The 16752-nt window shown below is 33.5% G+C and overlaps 4 protein-coding genes across 4 annotated transcripts; 2 read left to right on the top strand and 2 right to left on the bottom strand.

Annotated features, from left to right (window-relative positions):
- The first annotated feature begins 8022 nt into the window (after positions 1–8022).
- Tsp_06011 (purine nucleoside phosphorylase) lies at positions 8023–8877 on the top strand. The gene has a single exon (XM_003380269.1). The coding sequence runs from the start codon at positions 8023–8025 to the stop codon at positions 8875–8877; it is 855 nt and encodes a 284-aa protein (XP_003380317.1).
- A 544-nt stretch (positions 8878–9421) lies between these two features.
- Tsp_06012 (40S ribosomal protein S5) lies at positions 9422–10375 on the top strand. The gene is made up of 4 exons (XM_003380268.1): positions 9422–9571; positions 9749–9958; positions 10024–10251; positions 10307–10375. The coding sequence occupies exons 1-4, from the start codon at positions 9464–9466 to the stop codon at positions 10373–10375; spliced, it is 615 nt and encodes a 204-aa protein (XP_003380316.1). The 5' UTR covers positions 9422–9463.
- Positions 10376–10758: 383 nt separating this feature from the next.
- Tsp_06013 (putative bromodomain protein) lies at positions 10759–11762 on the bottom strand. Its single transcript, XM_003380267.1, has 3 exons — positions 11599–11762; positions 11214–11308; positions 10759–11012 (listed from the first exon to the last, which is right to left on the bottom strand). The coding sequence occupies exons 1-3, from the start codon at positions 11760–11762 to the stop codon at positions 10759–10761; spliced, it is 513 nt and encodes a 170-aa protein (XP_003380315.1).
- Positions 11763–12967: 1205 nt separating this feature from the next.
- On the bottom strand, positions 12968–16606 carry Tsp_06014 (putative SH2 domain protein). The gene is made up of 8 exons (XM_003380266.1): positions 16560–16606; positions 16362–16458; positions 15757–16292; positions 14923–15697; positions 14584–14836; positions 14354–14512; positions 13430–13618; positions 12968–13158 (listed from the first exon to the last, which is right to left on the bottom strand). Exons 1-8 carry the CDS (start codon positions 16604–16606, stop codon positions 12968–12970), a joined length of 2247 nt encoding a protein of 748 aa, XP_003380314.1.
- Between the last annotated feature and the right edge of the window lie 146 nt (positions 16607–16752).

The following is a 16752-nucleotide window of genomic DNA, read 5'->3' as shown; positions in this document are numbered from 1 at the left end:
CCTTCTCCCTATGCACTACTTACCTTCACACTCATACTTACCTTCTCCCTATACACTACTTACCTTCACCCTATACACAACGTACCTTCACACTTATACTTACCTTCACACCTATTCTTACCTTACTTACCCTTAACTGTTAGACTACTTACCCTGTCTTTTTAGGCCTACGCACCCATAGCTTCCTTACATTTACACTAAAATCTTGAAAACACTAGTACCAAACAATAAAAAATTATAAAAAGCAATTATGAAAAAATTATGAAAAGCAAAATTATGAAAACCTGAAAAACTAAAACGACAAAATTTATACTTTACAACTTTCATAGTTTAAAAATAAAAATGTATATACGTCGCCAAACTGAGCGGCATCAACAGGTGATAGTGCTCTGTGATGATGTATTTATCGACGTGATTACGAATCTGTAAAAGAACCACATGTTCAATAACGGATAGTTACGAAAGAATGCAGCAATTTCATCTATATCTAAACTTGATTTGATTCTGAAGTGCTGTGTGTGCTGAAGTGTTGTGTTGTGTGCAAGTGCGCTGAAAAGTAAAGCATGTTAAACAAAATTGATATAAAACAGCCATATTATAAAACATTAATTGAAGACTAATAACAGTGTATCGTTGTTCCTTAATTCCCAGAGCAAAAGGAACACCATAAAAACTCAGTTGATGACGTAATCTGTAATTACGGAAGTTACCTAATTCTACCTGTATCTAATACGCCTATCGTCTTGCTATCTAATTAAACATATTCAACACTTACTGTTTTTTGTCATAAGTTTTTTGAACGCTATGTCACCAACTCCAACAACCACTATTCAACAGCTATTACCTGTCTTTACTGATAATAGATTGCATCTGGGCATTTTCAAAATGTAGCAAGGCAAATGTAATTTTCAATTCTTCAAAGAATTGAATCAAGGGCACCTAATCTATGATATCACATACATGATAATTTAACATTAGTGCTGCAGTTAGAATGAAAGCAATGTGGCGCTATTGGCACTGCCACCTTCAACCTAAATTTAACAAAAAAATAAAAGTAAAAAGCAAGGCATATTCATCATGATGCATAGTTACCATATTCAGTTAGTTTTCAGAATTTGGTTGTTTCATATTCATGGATATGAATAAAAAATAATGTAAATTCTAAAATTGAATTATATTAATGCTGTCATTTATAAATAAAAAACAGAAATAGATACTTCTTCGCCTTCAGCATCTGATGTATCTAAAACTTAGCAATAATAACACTAGAAACACACCCGCCAGTTTCCATTCACCATATATGTTAAGCAACATGCATAGCATACCACCACCAAAATATCAAATCCAACTTACCAGTTATTCATGGATGGTGTTGAAGAGCGGAATTATAGTTGACCAGGTGCTAGATTGATAGCATTGCAGTGAACTGCATAACCTAATAAAATCGATGTGCTTGATGAATTGTATAATAAGTAAATTATGCAAATGACTATTTACTTTGCTTCACGAAGAACACCCTAATTTTCCATCAGTAATAGCGCACTAAAATAAACAATATGAGCAACATTATGAACCGACACGATGAAATTTATTACGTTTCTATTTACACACTTCATATTACTACGTAATATGGCATTGTTATGCAAATATTTTTCCCTAAAATTACCTAAAAGGAAATATTATTAACCTGAAGCATCGAAAATTACTAAAAATAAACGGAAATGCTATCACTGCGTATTTATGCATGTTGTGTGATTTAGTTGCTTAAAAGTACAAGGTGATTCAATAATTTATATTTTATCAATGTTTTTCATCTAATCAAAATTATATGGATAATAAAATATAGCTTCCACTGAAAATAGTTTCGAAAATAAAATACTTTTTCAGATTTATGGAAAATTAGACAGTTGTCATGAAATTTTGTAATATGCAGTTTATCTCATCACAGAAGTTAACAAGTGCGCAGCGTTGACATAATCTTGGTAAGCGGCTGCACCAGGGGGTATGCCGCTTGACAGCTCACTTCCACGTTCGTTTGCGCCTTATGATAATTTATAGCAAGACTGCAAACTTGGTTGAGCACCGCATCAGCGCGTTTCATACAATGTGAGATAAACCTACCCGCACAAATTAAGTAACTCAACGATTTGCAATGAATTCAAGAAACTTATGCGGTTGACAATTCTGTATTGCATTTCATGAAAAGAATAAAACAAAAGAATCACGAGTAGCATGTATTTGGTTATATTGCTGGTCGATAACAATTATGAGAAATTAGATTTATATGAGATGAAAACAGCCAAGTGCTGTCCATTCAACATTAAATAGGGGGGGGGTGGGCAGAATTTTCAGTTTAATGCGATCTCTGTTCAGCTTAGTATTATTACGAGCTCAATGATGGGGATCATTAGACAGGAAAGGAGGGCGGGACAGCCTAGCAGGAAGGAATGAGGGAGAGGTTGAAGGATGGAGGAGGTGGAAGTTGTCATATGCGTTCTTCCACTCAATCTTCACGTATAATATTCAGGTGTAGGTTCATTTATCAATACTGCCAACATTGATGGGTATTGAGTTATTTTCTCAATGACAGAAAATAGGTGCATCTGTATAAGTCAGTGCTATTGGCGGGACAATAACATAATAGAAACTTTAAGGAGTCATTTCAAAAATGAAGGGAACGTTACTGCCATTCTGAAAGTATCAAGGGTGGTAGTATAAAAGTGTGTTCACTAGCTAACAGCAGCTTTCCTATGTCATGCTGATACAATCTTGTGCACGATTTGAAAAGTGGCAAGCATTTAGGGGTAGGATTCTGCGACTGCAGCATCCCGGTGACAGACATTTCCTTTAAACAATTGGGCAAGTATGCTACCTTAGCAATAAACATGACAGTGGGCAGTAAAGGTAATGCGGGAAGGGTTCAACTGCTATGTCAGAGTACTACTTAACAAATGGATTTCTAAGGACTATTGAAAATTATAGCGAAATATACCATTAGTACTATTCTATATTGGCTTGGCCGTAAAAAAGTCTCGAATATTAATTGAACACTATTACTGAAGAACAACGCGCTAGTTTCTATTCAAAAAGACTAACATCAAACAACTACGAAAAGCTTATAAAGCGCGCATGTTTAGTGCAGTGTGCGAAGAGAAAGAAAGAAAACATTGTGTGAAAAATAGCAAATATATGAAAATTCATACCTGTCAACAGACTTGTCAGGGATGACGTATAAGGCAAACGTAGAGTCATACATTTTGTAACGGATGTTCGTGGTTTCTTCATATTTTTAGTCTTACAATCACAACGTATTTGTTGAACTGAACCATGAAAATGACCGAATAACGCAACGCAGTAAGTAATTTGACCGCCCTTCAGCAGCGAACATTTATACTATAGTGCAGTTCTCTCAATAAACAGAAATTTATATAAGGAACATTGCTACCGAATTTGAATAACACACAGTGCACGTAGCGGAATGCCAACGGCAGTGTTTACCATCACATTTGCATAAAGTTACTCTTATGACCTAGAAATGCATGTATGCTTTGAAAACGTATAATAATGTAATGAGTCAACATCAAAGATTATAATAATTGCTGAACAACAACAAAATCCTGAATACGTTACAGATCAAAGCCACTATCTATCACAAATAATATTATGGCGTAAATTAAAGAAGTATAAAATAGTGTCTTACGTAAATGAGGCTGCACTGGCACCATAATAATATGTCGCAATATTTAGCAAAATTCATTCATTAATTTAAAGGAACTGATTGTTTCGTGAATATTTCAATCAGACTTTGATCAACCATTTTGAAAAGAAAAAAAGAAAAAAGCACTAAACTCCCAGCACATCTGAGGCAGGTGAAACAACTAAGTCTCACCCGCGTCTTCAGCGCGGAAAGCCTAGGCTTTATAATAATTAACAAGTTAATCAATAGAAAATATAATTTACCAAATGTCAATGATTATGCGAAATTTGAAAAAAAATAATAGAATGTGATAATAAACTTAAGTAACTTTGAATCTTTCTAAAGATGAAGTTTCACGTTTTATTTGTTCCATTCTTTAAACCTGTAATAATGATATTAAATCAAAACTGTCCTCACTTTATCACAAAGTAGAATTATAGCAAATATAATAATTAACTGCTATTTAATTAGAAAGGAATCGTTTACGAAATATATATACATAGCTTTGAAAAAATAACTAGCAGAAAAGTAGAATACTTGTCAGTAATTCGGCAAACCGACTTCAACAGCTACTTAACGCTTTAATGAACTCAAAGAACGTTCAACGATGCTACCAATTGCCACGTAAATTAAACAAACAAACGCACCCTTACTGATGATAAGGCAGCGTTATAGCGATAGTTATTTGCATAATGCAGCGTTAGAAATCGGTTTTTAGTGCGTCAGAACTTTTGGCTGAAGATAAAGTCTAACCTAAGCCATAATATGAGCAGAAGAAATGCACTGCTAAATTCTACCAATAAGGAAAGGACTATTTGAAAATTCAAAAATGACCTTGACATTTACAATTCAGTCAAAATATAAACTATCTGACAAAAAACGCCATAACAATACAAAATTTACCTAGACAAAACACACCTACGTATGTCTAAAAATTTTCTTATGTCAGTAAACCAAGCAGTTCAAATGAAGCTAGTTTTAAGTGAACAATTTGCGGGCAAAAGCTTGCTTAGGGTTAATTGAAAGTGCATGTTAGCTACTGCAAAGGTGATTTTCGAAAGACCTTATTTTAATAATGGATAAACACTGCGTACAAGGTGTATTTAATGAATCTTAATTGTACGGAAATTTGGCGTTTATTAAGTCACCTATCATCTCATGTTGAGAATTCTTCATAGAGAATATACTAAGAAATTATGCTCATCATCGATTCTCAATTGTATTGTTAAATGATTAAAACTTAAAAATGAAAAAACTGCAACTTACTGCTAAATTCATCTTCTCATCGTTAATGTTCATTGTCTTTGGATGTTGATTGAAAAATTATTTTTCGGAAATTATACCAAAAAATAATAGTGAATAAAAAGCAAATTTAGTGTTTGGCATTTGATATTGGTTTTCAGTGAATTTTTCAATCACAACGCACCGCTCTCATACACGGACGGCCTCAAACTAAAATTATTTCCAATATGTCAATAAAGCGAACGTCCTCGTATGCAAATTTTTATTTCATTTGTTTCTGCTGATAAATATGGCTACTGTACATTTTTCATTGCGCTTTATTTACTTAATGCACTTTGTTTGAGGAGAAAATTAATTGCAGCTTTGCCAGATTTTAAATTGGCTTTAACCCTTTGAAGGATTTTTGGGGTAGAGCCCACCCCAGGGGGTTTTCTTTTCGTCGCATTCTGCCAATTTTCATTTTTATAATCTGAAGCTTTGTGACATCTCTTTTGAAACAATAAGACATATTTTAAAAAAGATTTCAATGCTCCAGCAATTTTTGTTCGGTCTATAGAACATCGCAAAATTAAAAAGGATGTTGTTAGATTGTTGGGGTGAGGCCCACCCCACTTTAGAAAAACACGTGTAAAAAGCTGGAAATATGTTCAATTTTTATGAAATTTATTTTATTGGATAGTTCGAAGAATGCTGTACATGATGGTATTAAAGTATTTCCAATTTTAATAATTTTAAAGGCTTTTATTGGCAAAAAATGCGACAAAAGTTTCGTTAAAAAATAGTCATTTTTCAGATTTTTTCTTAGTGTGGACTTAGTTTTGTAAAATTCGTAAAAGAAATTACTGTGTTGAGTAGAGCACGCTATTCTGCACATTTTGATACCAAACTCAGTTCTATAGTCTTTTTTTTGGTTCCGAAAAGACTTCGTTAATCTAAGCCCTTTCTATAGTTTTAACATAAACATATGGAAAAGTGTTGAGCAGGAAATCGATATTCCACATTTTTTTGATTTCAGTATCTATAATTTATTTATTTTTATGTATTTTGATTAAAATTTTATTATTTGAAATAAATTTTAAGTCTCTTCTAGCTGAAAAATTCAACAAAATTGACGTAATAAATTTGTTGATCTTCCTTTATTTGGAAGTGTTAGGATTAACATCGCATAACCTTATTTTGTTTTGCTTTATTAAATTACTTGAATTAAGTGAAAAGGAAATAAATAAAGCATTTAATGTTTTATCAATGTTTTCTGCTTCTCAACCTTACTGTTCAATCATTTGAATTGAAACAAATGGAACTTGCATTAAAATGTCCATTCTGCTAATTACTATTAGTTATTAAGCAGACCTGCCTAAACTTGAGCCAACTGCAAAGCTCATTATATATGTATATGTATATGTATATGTTTATAGAAACATAAATTACCCTCAGTCATAGATCGCTACTGACGGAGACAGCAGGACACGAACGTTTTCATAATTTATTTTCATACGATGTTGGTTTGAAATAAAACTTAACAAAACTCACAGCGTCATTAAGATAAATAATGAAGAGATAAGTGCTGATGCAATCAGAGAATCTAAATACAGAATTTATAAAACTAGATGGAACTGTAACATTTCTCTCGTTTTATCACTACAATCTTAATTAATATAACGGTCGAATTTCATAATTTGTGAAAAATTCTACAGTCAGATGTAACATTTCGTTAATTCTTCACGTATTATTTACAAGAACTGAAGTGAGAATCCAATGCTTCCAAACAAAAGATAAGTTACTTTTCAAGTCTGTCATTAAAACATTGATTGCACTAATATCATTCAGTAATGTATCTATTCATAACATTAAAAAGCACAACAAAACATACTTACGCATATAACAACAATTTATTGTATAGTATTATGTAATAATAATAATTATTATCGCCGAATATTATATTTGAAAAATTGATGAAAGTGAGCAAAGCATGACAAACACAAATCAGCATTGCAGGAGAGAGAACAACTGACTACCCCACAGACAAAATCCAGGCAGAAGACTGACGAAAAAAGGCATCGCAGATTTGAAGGCGAAACCAGAAATCAAAACTAACCAATCAGGTTGAAAATTCAGCCCGCGAATTCTCAAAGCGTTAGGTTTTGTGCAATGGCTATTTTTAAATTTAAATATCTCTATCTAAAATTCTCGCTTTTTATTAAATAAATGTAATTAAATAAATGAATTATTCGAAATCATAAATAAAGAATATTGATAATGCTTCGGAAAAAAATGTCAAATTCCAGTTAACGTTCATAATTTTATAGGAATACTATACAACTGAGTTTATGTTATCGGTAGGTAAAATTTTTCAACTTAATTTTTAAACATTGGTCATGGTTAAAATTTTTATTAAAATTATTAAAAATATATTCAATCGTATTTTTCCTTCCACTATAAACATTTCATTGCACATTTTTTTACTTTATTACGATAGGCAAGTCAGCAATTACAGTATGTTCGTGTTTGTTCAAATACGTAGGGTGTATTTGTTTCCACTTTTTCTTCGATATATTGTTTATTTAAATTTTGAACCGCAACAATATTTTATCAGCTTAAGGTACAATTTTATTAATAATTTTATATGTGCCCTTTTTTATTTTAATTGTACTGTTTGTTGATTATTGATTTTATGTATGTTTTTGATCAATGTTATCTTATTAAAATGGTTTAAGAATTCAATCATAGATATTTAGACAAAGATTCAACTTGTTTGCTGATTTTGTTTATTTTTTTTGAATGGAAACGCCATATTTGTTAATGCTGCTTGTTTTATTTCTTTTATTTTGTAAAATTGTTTAAATGAAATATTCCACTAGCTGGAGGAAATGGTGTTGAATAGTTTCTTTTTTGCTTTTCTTGGAAGAAAAAATATTTGTTGATTTTAACAGAATGCGGTGCACTGTTTGCTTTGATTTTCTGTAATGTTTAAAGATTTGATAACAAGTAATCAAAGTGGTGTCGGTCAATAAATGATCGTGAAATTTTGAAATTGCTTTAAAGCTGCTTTCATGGTTGTATTTTTTTAGGAACAGAGAAAAGAAATGGCGCGCTCTTTTCCAGTAGCTGTGGATTATGATAGTTTGCTGGAAACGAGTAACTTTATTAAGCAAAAATTGACAGTTGCTCCTGAATTGGGTTTGATTTGTGGCACTGGATTGGGAGAGCTTGCAGACAGTTTGAGCAGCGTGCTCACGTTGAGTTATGCAGAAATTCCCGGTTTCCCGGTTCCATCCGTTGAAGGTCACGAAGGACAGTTTGTTTACGGCAAGCTTGGCGGAAAATGGATCCTCTGTATGCGGGGCCGTTGCCATACTTACGAAGGTTATCAACCGATCGAGTGTGCAATGCCTGTTCGAGTGATGTTTCTGCTGGGCGTAAAAAAGGTGATTCTGACTGCGGCCGCTGGTGCGCTTAATTCGAATTACAGAGTCGGAGATGTGATGTTGATAAATGATCATTTTTGTTTGGCTTCTTTGGCTGGCATTAGTCCACTGACGGGTCCGAATGATTCACGCTTCGGACCTCGTTTTCCGGATCTTAAAGGAGCTTATTCGACAAACCTGCGCAACTTGTTCAGAATCGCTGGAAAGGAATCAGGCTTCAGTGTTCGACTTCACGATGGTGTTTACGGTATGATCGGCGGTCCGGCTTTTCCTACACCTATGGAAAATAAGTTCATTCGCATGGCAGGCTCAGACGTAGTCGGAATGAGCATCGTCTGGGAATCAACGGTCGCCCATCACTGCGGTATGGAAGTTCTGGCGGTAGCTGTTATCACTAGCATATCCGAAGACAATTCGTGCAACATAACCCTGCATGATGAAGTTCTTGCAGTTGGCAAGCAGGTGTGCAGACATTTGGTGCCCATTTTCGAGAAATTCATCGAAAGCTTGTAGTTACGTTTTGAACTATTTCATTTTTATCATTGAATTATTCCTATCATTACATTGTCAGTAGATTTTAGCAAAATCTTTTAACTTTGTTTTTATTTGCTTTTCCTATAATCTGTTTTCTCTTATTCTACAAACCAACTTCTGAAATGTTGATTAGCTATTAAAAAGTTCAGTTATTTGTCGCAAGTGCAATATATGATTTGAATATCATTTCATTATCCTTAATGCGAAAAAGATACTTTTTGTTTCAGATGATGTGAAAAATTTGTTTTTTTACAAAAAATATCAAAAATAAAGTATCATTACTGAACAAAAATCGAGCACTGTTATACTGTAATATTGACCGAATGTTACGGTAAAGTATTCAATTAAAAATAGTAAAATAAATTATTAATTAATTACAGTTTTGTATTTTAATTGATATTGCGTAAGTTTGTGCATTTTTATTCAATTTATTTATGTATTTAAAGTTTTAAACATTATCTAAACTTGAAAGTCACAATTACATACTGTATAAACGTTAGCACGTGTTTTCTGTAAGATTTTTGGCATTTGAAGAAATCTGAAAAATACGGCATTTTTAGAAAAAATGTCTGTCTTTGAGTTTCAGTACAACGCTGTTTCAGATTTGCCGAATATTAAATTATTCGGGAAATGGCCATTGGATTCTGTCGACATTAACGACATGAGTTTAGTTGTGAGTATTTTTGCGTTCTGAGTATTTAATATTTGTGAGTAAGCGGATTTTATTTCAGTTTTAGTTAGTGAATTGATCCTTAATGAATATTCAGCAGTAATGCAATTTTCATATATAAATTATACATATATCAACTGTTTTGTTAATGTTGTTTTACATTTAACTTATTTTACACAGGATTATATAGCAGTAAAGGAGAAGCATGCGAAATTTTTGCCGCATTCTGCTGGCAGATATCAAGTTAAACGATTTCGCAAGGCACAATGTCCTATCGTCGAACGACTGGTTTGCTCACTGATGATGCACGGTCGTAACAACGGCAAAAAGCTGATGGCACTACGCATAGTTAGAGATGCATTTGAGATTATAAATTTGCATACTGGCGAAGTAAATAAACAATCTAAACGTGTTCTTTTTTTGATTGCGTGAATCGTTTGATCGTTCGTTTGTAGAATCCTGTCCAGGTTTTGGTCAATGCAATAATAAATAGTGGTCCTCGAGAAGATTCGACCAGAATCGGGCGAGCTGGTACAGTGAGACGTCAAGCAGTTGACGTAAGCCCATTACGTCGAGTTAATCAAGCGATCTGGTTGTTGTGCACTGGCGCCAGGGAAGCTTCTTTCAGGAACATCAAAACTATTGCAGAATGCCTGTCTGATGAACTGATAAACGCTGCGAAGGTGAACAAACGCATGCATATTGATGTATAATTGGAATTCACTGATTCTTTTTAAGGGCTCCAGCAACTCGTATGCAATAAAAAAGAAGGACGAATTGGAACGCGTCGCCAAATCGAATCGTTAATAAACGCGCGGTTGATTTAAATGAAATATGTTTGTCTGGAAGAATTAATAAAATGATGAAATGAAATTTGTTATAATTGAAAGCAGTTCCAAAATAGCAGTTGTAAAAATGGACGTAATTGTGCATGGCGAACTTCAAATTTTTGAAGAAATTTTCTTAGAATTATTTTTTACAAAGAAAATACAGATTGATCATTTCATTATGATCTTAAGCAATTTTTGAAGAAAAAATCACATCCATACTGAGCACTGATTTTTTTGATGCGACGTTATCTAATTTCAAAAATGCATAGTTGATTCATCATCAATAAGCTAACAGTTAAAGCACCCATTGAAGTCGAATTGAAATATTAAATTGTGCAAGTTGGAAAAGTTGAAAAACGTTCAGAAAACGTCATAACAGGGAGGTACGTAGCATGCAAATTGATAATCAATAAATAAACAATTATTATTAATTGAAACGGTTTTATCTGCAGCCTTGGCTCGACGGATCATTTCATGCACTTCTTCGGGTCCCGGAGCACCGGCAACATTCATGAGGGCATTTGTCATTCCTGATGTAGCGTTGTGCGCAGCTTGGGCCAATAATGCCACCGGATTCATGACAGTTTGTCGTTTTTTTCTTGTACTAATTCTTCCTGAAAATCACATGAAAAAGCACATATATGCAAATCAAGCAAGCACAAAGCATGCATATGAAGTGTGATCTTCAATTTGATTAATTGACTGTACATTTGAACAGTAAATAATAAATGATTATTTTTCACAAAAAGAGAAACCAACGTATATGCATATTTATTGAATTATTACAAAAAATCAAACTTATTCATATGATAGACTGATTGCTGAGACACCGTACTCGCACATGACACGTAAATTATAGGTCCCGATTGCAGTAACCCGTGAATTACAAGAGAATAGCAATAACCTCACACTGTGAATAATGAATTAATATAGAATAAAGTTTCAGAGAGAAAACACTTCTTTTTAAATGAAATAAATATAACATAAAGAAGAAGAAGCTACGTGGGTTTCAAGAAGCTCGAATTTTAGCGTTCGGTGGAAGATGGCATACAAATCGATAATCGACAAATAGACAATCATTTGCCACTGAAATAGTTTTCATTTCAGCTTTCGCCTTGCGAACCAAAGCCTCAACTTCTAAAGGATCTTTGTAGGGCGACCAGGGGGTCTGTAAGTGGACCAAAGTCTGCGTGATGTTACCTACGTCGTGGGTAGCGTCGGCCAAAGTCGCTATTGCATAATAGAACGTTCCCGAATGTTGGCTTTCCCGTCCTGCAAACAGGAAAGCGTATCATCAAGTCGGATACAGACAGATACGTTCGTTGCCCTGAGCAAATTGTACAAATTTTTGCATACATACACATCATACACACATACAGGCACGCACACACGCACACATTTGGGAAAACATTCCAACCTGAGACAAAATAAGTATCATCCCTCAATAAATATCATTTTTCTATTGGAAAACCATCTTGTGCAACAAGTAAAATTGATAAATTGAAATACGATGTTCATTGGAAGGAAGGAATTTCTTTTTTCAAATTCCTATGCGTAATTGATAGAGAAATTCAAATCGACAGTACTCGTGTGTTTTGTTTTGCTTTGTTGCACATAAAATGACCATCGTCGCTTGGAAATTCAAAATCATAAGCATAATTTGCTTTTATTCACTACCCAGGGCAATTTTGCTCATGTATAGTCCACTGAACAAGTCAGATGTATCAAAGTGATGAAATCTAATCTGCTAATCAAAAACAAATTCAAATCAAATCAGATCAAATCAAATCAAATCAAATACGGCTGTTTCTTTCACATAACTTTTTCGATGCTGCGTTGATTTCAATTCCAATTATTATTATTATTATTAATAAAATTGATATAATCTATTTATTTATTTAATCAAGCACCACAGCGAATCATAGCGTGAAAATAAATGCCATCTTTTCATCGCTTTGAAGAGCTTTTTTTCATTACTTACTGTTCATTTTTTGTATATCCTGAATATCAATAAATGTGCTCGTACAGTTTTTACATAATGTAACAACAAGACGGATGACAAAAGAAAACATTCATCACACAATGCATTTTCTTTTCTGAATTTGTTAAAATCAATTTAAAAAAAATAACTGATTCCTCTTTTATGCATAATAATAAAATGCTTGACTGAATTTAATTTCAAATATTGAATAATATTCGTATTTGTAAAATGAAAAATAATTCAAAAAAAGTTCTATTTATTATAAGTTAATTGCTGTTTTCATTGCAGTAGAAATATGCAGTAGAAAATTAGTTCATTGTAAATATTATTCAAACTAGCACTGGAGATGAGTGTTCTGATAAGGCAAAATTCAGCAGTTAAAATTAATCACATTTACAAATGAAGCTTCATTTAGCGGAAAGTAAACATTACATGCGCATGCAGACAAGGACTAGTTGCATTATCATTATAAAATAAAAATAATGCATCATTAAGCTCTGTAAGGAGTGCAAGTGTAAAAAGGGATTATTTAGTGAATATTAAAATTAAATAAACATTTCCAAATTCACACCAAAAAATGAACGTGCATTACCTACTTATTGGTTCTAGTCGTCGCAGAGAACGAAATTTTTGATGGCATCGCTGCCCATTGTCACTTCGATTCATACCATGATAAGCGCCAGATCCAGATGTATCTTCTGTATTGTCAATAGATTCGGTCTTTTTGACACATGACGATCCCATGGTTGATGATGATGATGATGATGATACTGGTGAAGCTGAAAACGTTCAACAAGCAGAGTGACTGTTGTTATGTGAAAAATTGGTAGCAAGTAAATTTCGTCCACTGACAAGATGGATAAATGTTCGTAATGGTTCTCAGTTAAGTCGTGTTTGCTAGCTTCATTACAATTTACAAGCGGAAATTAGATTTCGTACAGGCTGTCGCACTGCAATTATGCACGACACTCCGGAGAGATCAGGGTTTGAATAGATAAAAATGCCAACTGGATATTGATTTGGCAAAGATGAAGCTTGATCATTGAATACTTGGTTCAATGAAATCTCTTTGCTGATTCATCTGAAAAGCGCCACAGCTAAATGCTGATTTGATTGGATGAATCTCAGCATTAGTGATAACAATTGAGAGCAAAATCTGACAAGCAAAAACAGGGTATGCTCTGCTAGGCTGCATGCAAGTTGTACTTGCTTGCTTGCTTGCTTGCATGCATGACAGACCTGAAAGTTTCTTCTTCTTCTTCTTTTCAACTATAAGCAGTCAATTATCCGCTGTTGTGACTGATGAAGCAAGCACCTGCTTTAATTTTCACATCAACTACTTCTATTATATATGCAATTTTCATCTTAATAGCTGTCAAAATAAAAACATTCAATTTAAATAACAAACAATCACGAAGAAGTAAGCATTTTAACTTTAACTTGACAATTTAGAAAATAATTCTTTCAAAAGTTTATAAAATGAAATAAACCAAAATCACATGTCAACATTAATTATTATTGAAATTTATACAAACTTCATCATTTATTTATTCTTTGTCAATCAATTTATAAAAATGTATAATCAAATTATTAAAACTAAAGATAAATAAATTTTTTTACTACTAATACTACCATACATTGACTTACTTATTCGGCTATTGATCGATCACCACTTCTCCATATATGATGATAATATGAATAACAATCCCATATTTTGAAATAAGGTGAAAAATTTTAATATTTAAAAATCGCTCTCAACATGATTCAGTCGTTTACCATAATTCTGATAAGGAAAGAATCAATTAATTAATACTATATTCCAAGTTATCTGTTGGGCATTCTTATAATGTAAAAGTCGTTTTGTGTTTTTCATTTCTTAATTCAGTAGAATTTATTCAATTTCACAACGTTCTGCAAGAATTGATAACAATTTTTCCATTTTTTCATAACGCTCTGTTGAATTTACCAAACAACCTTTAATACCCCAGAGGGTGAAAATTTGAAACTCTGTCTGAAACATTTCATTGGCAAATGATGACGAATTTGGATCTTCAACTTGCACTTGATCACCTGACGACGACAGTTGCACATTTTTCCATTTACGAGCTTCAAGCAACACTTGCAAAATTGACTCTAAAATAATTTAAATATCCGAGAAAACCATTGCTTAATTGAAAAATATGAATACACTATTATTCTCATACCTAATCCAAAATGTTCATCATCTCTGAACAAATGGTCGAAAAAACTTTCATTCGGTTTTTCATTAATCGGTTGAAAAAGGTGACAAATGGTTTCCAATTCAGGAATTCCTTTGAAATTCATCTCATTCGAAGCCCAGTTCAAATTCCAATACAATTTTTCCACATACATTCGTCGCAATTTCGATTCGTACGTAACAGCGCATGCGGTATAATTGGTTCTCAGGTTTGACCAGTGTGAAGTTATGGATGTTACCTGTTAATATTCAAAAAATGAAATCAAAGAAGATTACACATGAAATCAGTAAATCCAACAACAACAATAATAATAATGATGCTCACCTGCGACGAACTCAATGCAGCGATGATGGAGTTGAAAGCGAAAAAATTATCAAAAGAATTTTTCATTTTTTCTGAAATTTCAATCCACTTGACCATTAGTTGAACGCGCTGAGCAAAATTATCCCCATTTAAGATGGACATTATGATGAAATATTTTAACGTCGTGCAACGTTCGATGATATCTTTTCGAAATTGATCGCCTTGGGGAAGCAAAAGTAAAGACAAATCAACTGGTATCAGCGGATGAGCGGAACAGGCATGAGCAGAAAGAAATCGAACATCTTCTCGATTCAAACAGAAGCACAACTCTGCGCAATCCAATTGTAATAAATTTTTACAAATTTCAGGCCAAATTCTACAATCCATCGGTTTCAAGTCGACTGGAAATTTTTCACACGTATACGACTGGACATGAATACGTGAAGTTAACTGCAACTCGATGTCGTTCATATCCACTGGTGCACCATTGCTGGGTGCATCATAAATAAGGAAGGAATCAGCAGCCTTCGTTGCTGTTTCACTTTCATCATTTGTTTCTACTCCATTATCATTATTGCTGCTGTTGTTGTTCATAATTTTAACATCAGCAGCTAATTCTGCGTTAGAATTTGATTTTTCTATCGGCAACAGTTCTTCATAATCAATGTCACAATATTCATGCTCTTCAAGCCAGTCGGCACGTTCTGTTGAATCATCAACCACTATACCATTGAAGTTATTACCCGTATATATGTAACCATCTTCCAATGAGTTGATATTTGTAAACGAAATATTGCTAAAACAAAAAAATGAATAAAAACAACTTTACATGCTCATAAAAAGTACTGAAATTACTTTGAAGAATTTCGAACTTCAGCCGGATACTGCTGCTGCTGCTGCTTCACTGAAGACACTTTCTTCTCACTGCTGGATTTGAAAGATTTTTTTAAATAATGTCGTTGCTGTTGTTGTTGTAGTTGAAATTCTTTAATCAACGGCAATTCAGGAAGTGGACGATTGCGAATATGGTCCGGAACTTCAGGAATTGCAATATTGTCTATACCGTTTTGCATGACGGCTTGATAAACAGCACCCAGACGATTGCTGTCCACTTGAAATGGTACGCACGGCTTAGGTGGGGAAGCGGGATCTCGATTCACCGGCTTGGATATGATACATTGAGAATCGCGAGTCAGCGGTTGCTTGTTGCCAACGTAGAAGTGAATCAACGCGGGAATAGAATCGAACTGTTCTTCTTCAATTTTGAAAAAAGCTCTTTCGTACAAAGTTCCCTGATTTTGCAGCGTTCTACTGATCGCAAAATGCGTAGGATATCCTTGCCAATTGCACGTAATAACATAATCGTGCTCTCGTGACAAGCTGTCTCGCACCTAGTTGAGAAATAAATAAATAAAAATGTACAACATAATAAATAACAGAAGCAAAGGAAAGTTTTTTACCAAAAAATCTCCAGGGTACAAAACCAAAGTCTCCGCCTGAGAACGATCTATCGATCCGTGGTACCAGTAGTGATCGTCGATTCGACTTTTCCAAACGCTGCAACAAACGCACAATTTCAATTTCCATTTGCATAACTCATTTGCAATTCTAATATGCTTTTTTCGCAAAATATGCAAAAACATTAAAAAATCACTTACTCGGAAGTCAAATGTGGAATCAAATTTAAATGACATTCAACATTCATTTCAAATAAGCAATTGCAAAAATGGTTAGACGCTATACATGTTCAACGTCAGATGTAGATTTTTTATTTACTTCCTTTAGAGGAAAAAGAAAGAAACTTTAACGAAAAAAAAAGAAAATACAGAATTTGAAAAGAATTGCATTTTT

This window comes from Trichinella spiralis (assembly GCF_000181795.1).
Source record: "Trichinella spiralis strain ISS 195 chromosome Unknown Scfld2, whole genome shotgun sequence".
NCBI lineage: Eukaryota > Metazoa > Nematoda > Enoplea > Trichinellida > Trichinellidae > Trichinella > Trichinella spiralis.
The sequence above is the reverse complement of the archived record's forward strand: the minus strand, read 5'-3'. Positions and strand labels throughout refer to the sequence as shown.

Excerpts from the sequence above, each read along its gene's own strand:
- Tsp_06011 (XM_003380269.1), top strand. The coding sequence starts at position 8,023 with ATGGCGCGCTCTTTTCCAGTAGCTGTGGATTATGATAGTTTGCTGGAA.
- Tsp_06012 (XM_003380268.1), top strand. The coding sequence starts at position 9,464 with ATGTCTGTCTTTGAGTTTCAGTACAACGCTGTTTCAGATTTGCCGAAT. Across the intron at positions 9,572-9,748 it reads TTAACGACATGAGTTTAGTT|GATTATATAGCAGTAAAGGA; the intron begins GTGAGTATTTTT and ends TATTTTACACAG. Across the intron at positions 10,252-10,306 it reads AACTGATAAACGCTGCGAAG|GGCTCCAGCAACTCGTATGC; the intron begins GTGAACAAACGC and ends ATTCTTTTTAAG.
- Tsp_06013 (XM_003380267.1), bottom strand. The coding sequence starts at position 11,762 with ATGTGTATGTATGCAAAAATTTGTACAATTTGCTCAGGGCAACGAACG. Across the intron at positions 11,309-11,598 it reads CGACGCTACCCACGACGTAG|TGTGAGGTTATTGCTATTCT; the intron begins GTAACATCACGC and ends CATTATTCACAG. Across the intron at positions 11,013-11,213 it reads GTACGGTGTCTCAGCAATCA|GAAGAATTAGTACAAGAAAA; the intron begins GTCTATCATATG and ends TGTGATTTTCAG.
- Tsp_06014 (XM_003380266.1), bottom strand. The coding sequence starts at position 16,606 with ATGAATGTTGAATGTCATTTAAATTTGATTCCACATTTGACTTCCGA. Across the intron at positions 16,459-16,559 it reads ATTCCACATTTGACTTCCGA|CGTTTGGAAAAGTCGAATCG; the intron begins GTAAGTGATTTT and ends CGTTTGTTGCAG. Across the intron at positions 14,513-14,583 it reads TGATGAACATTTTGGATTAG|AGTCAATTTTGCAAGTGTTG; the intron begins GTATGAGAATAA and ends AAATTATTTTAG.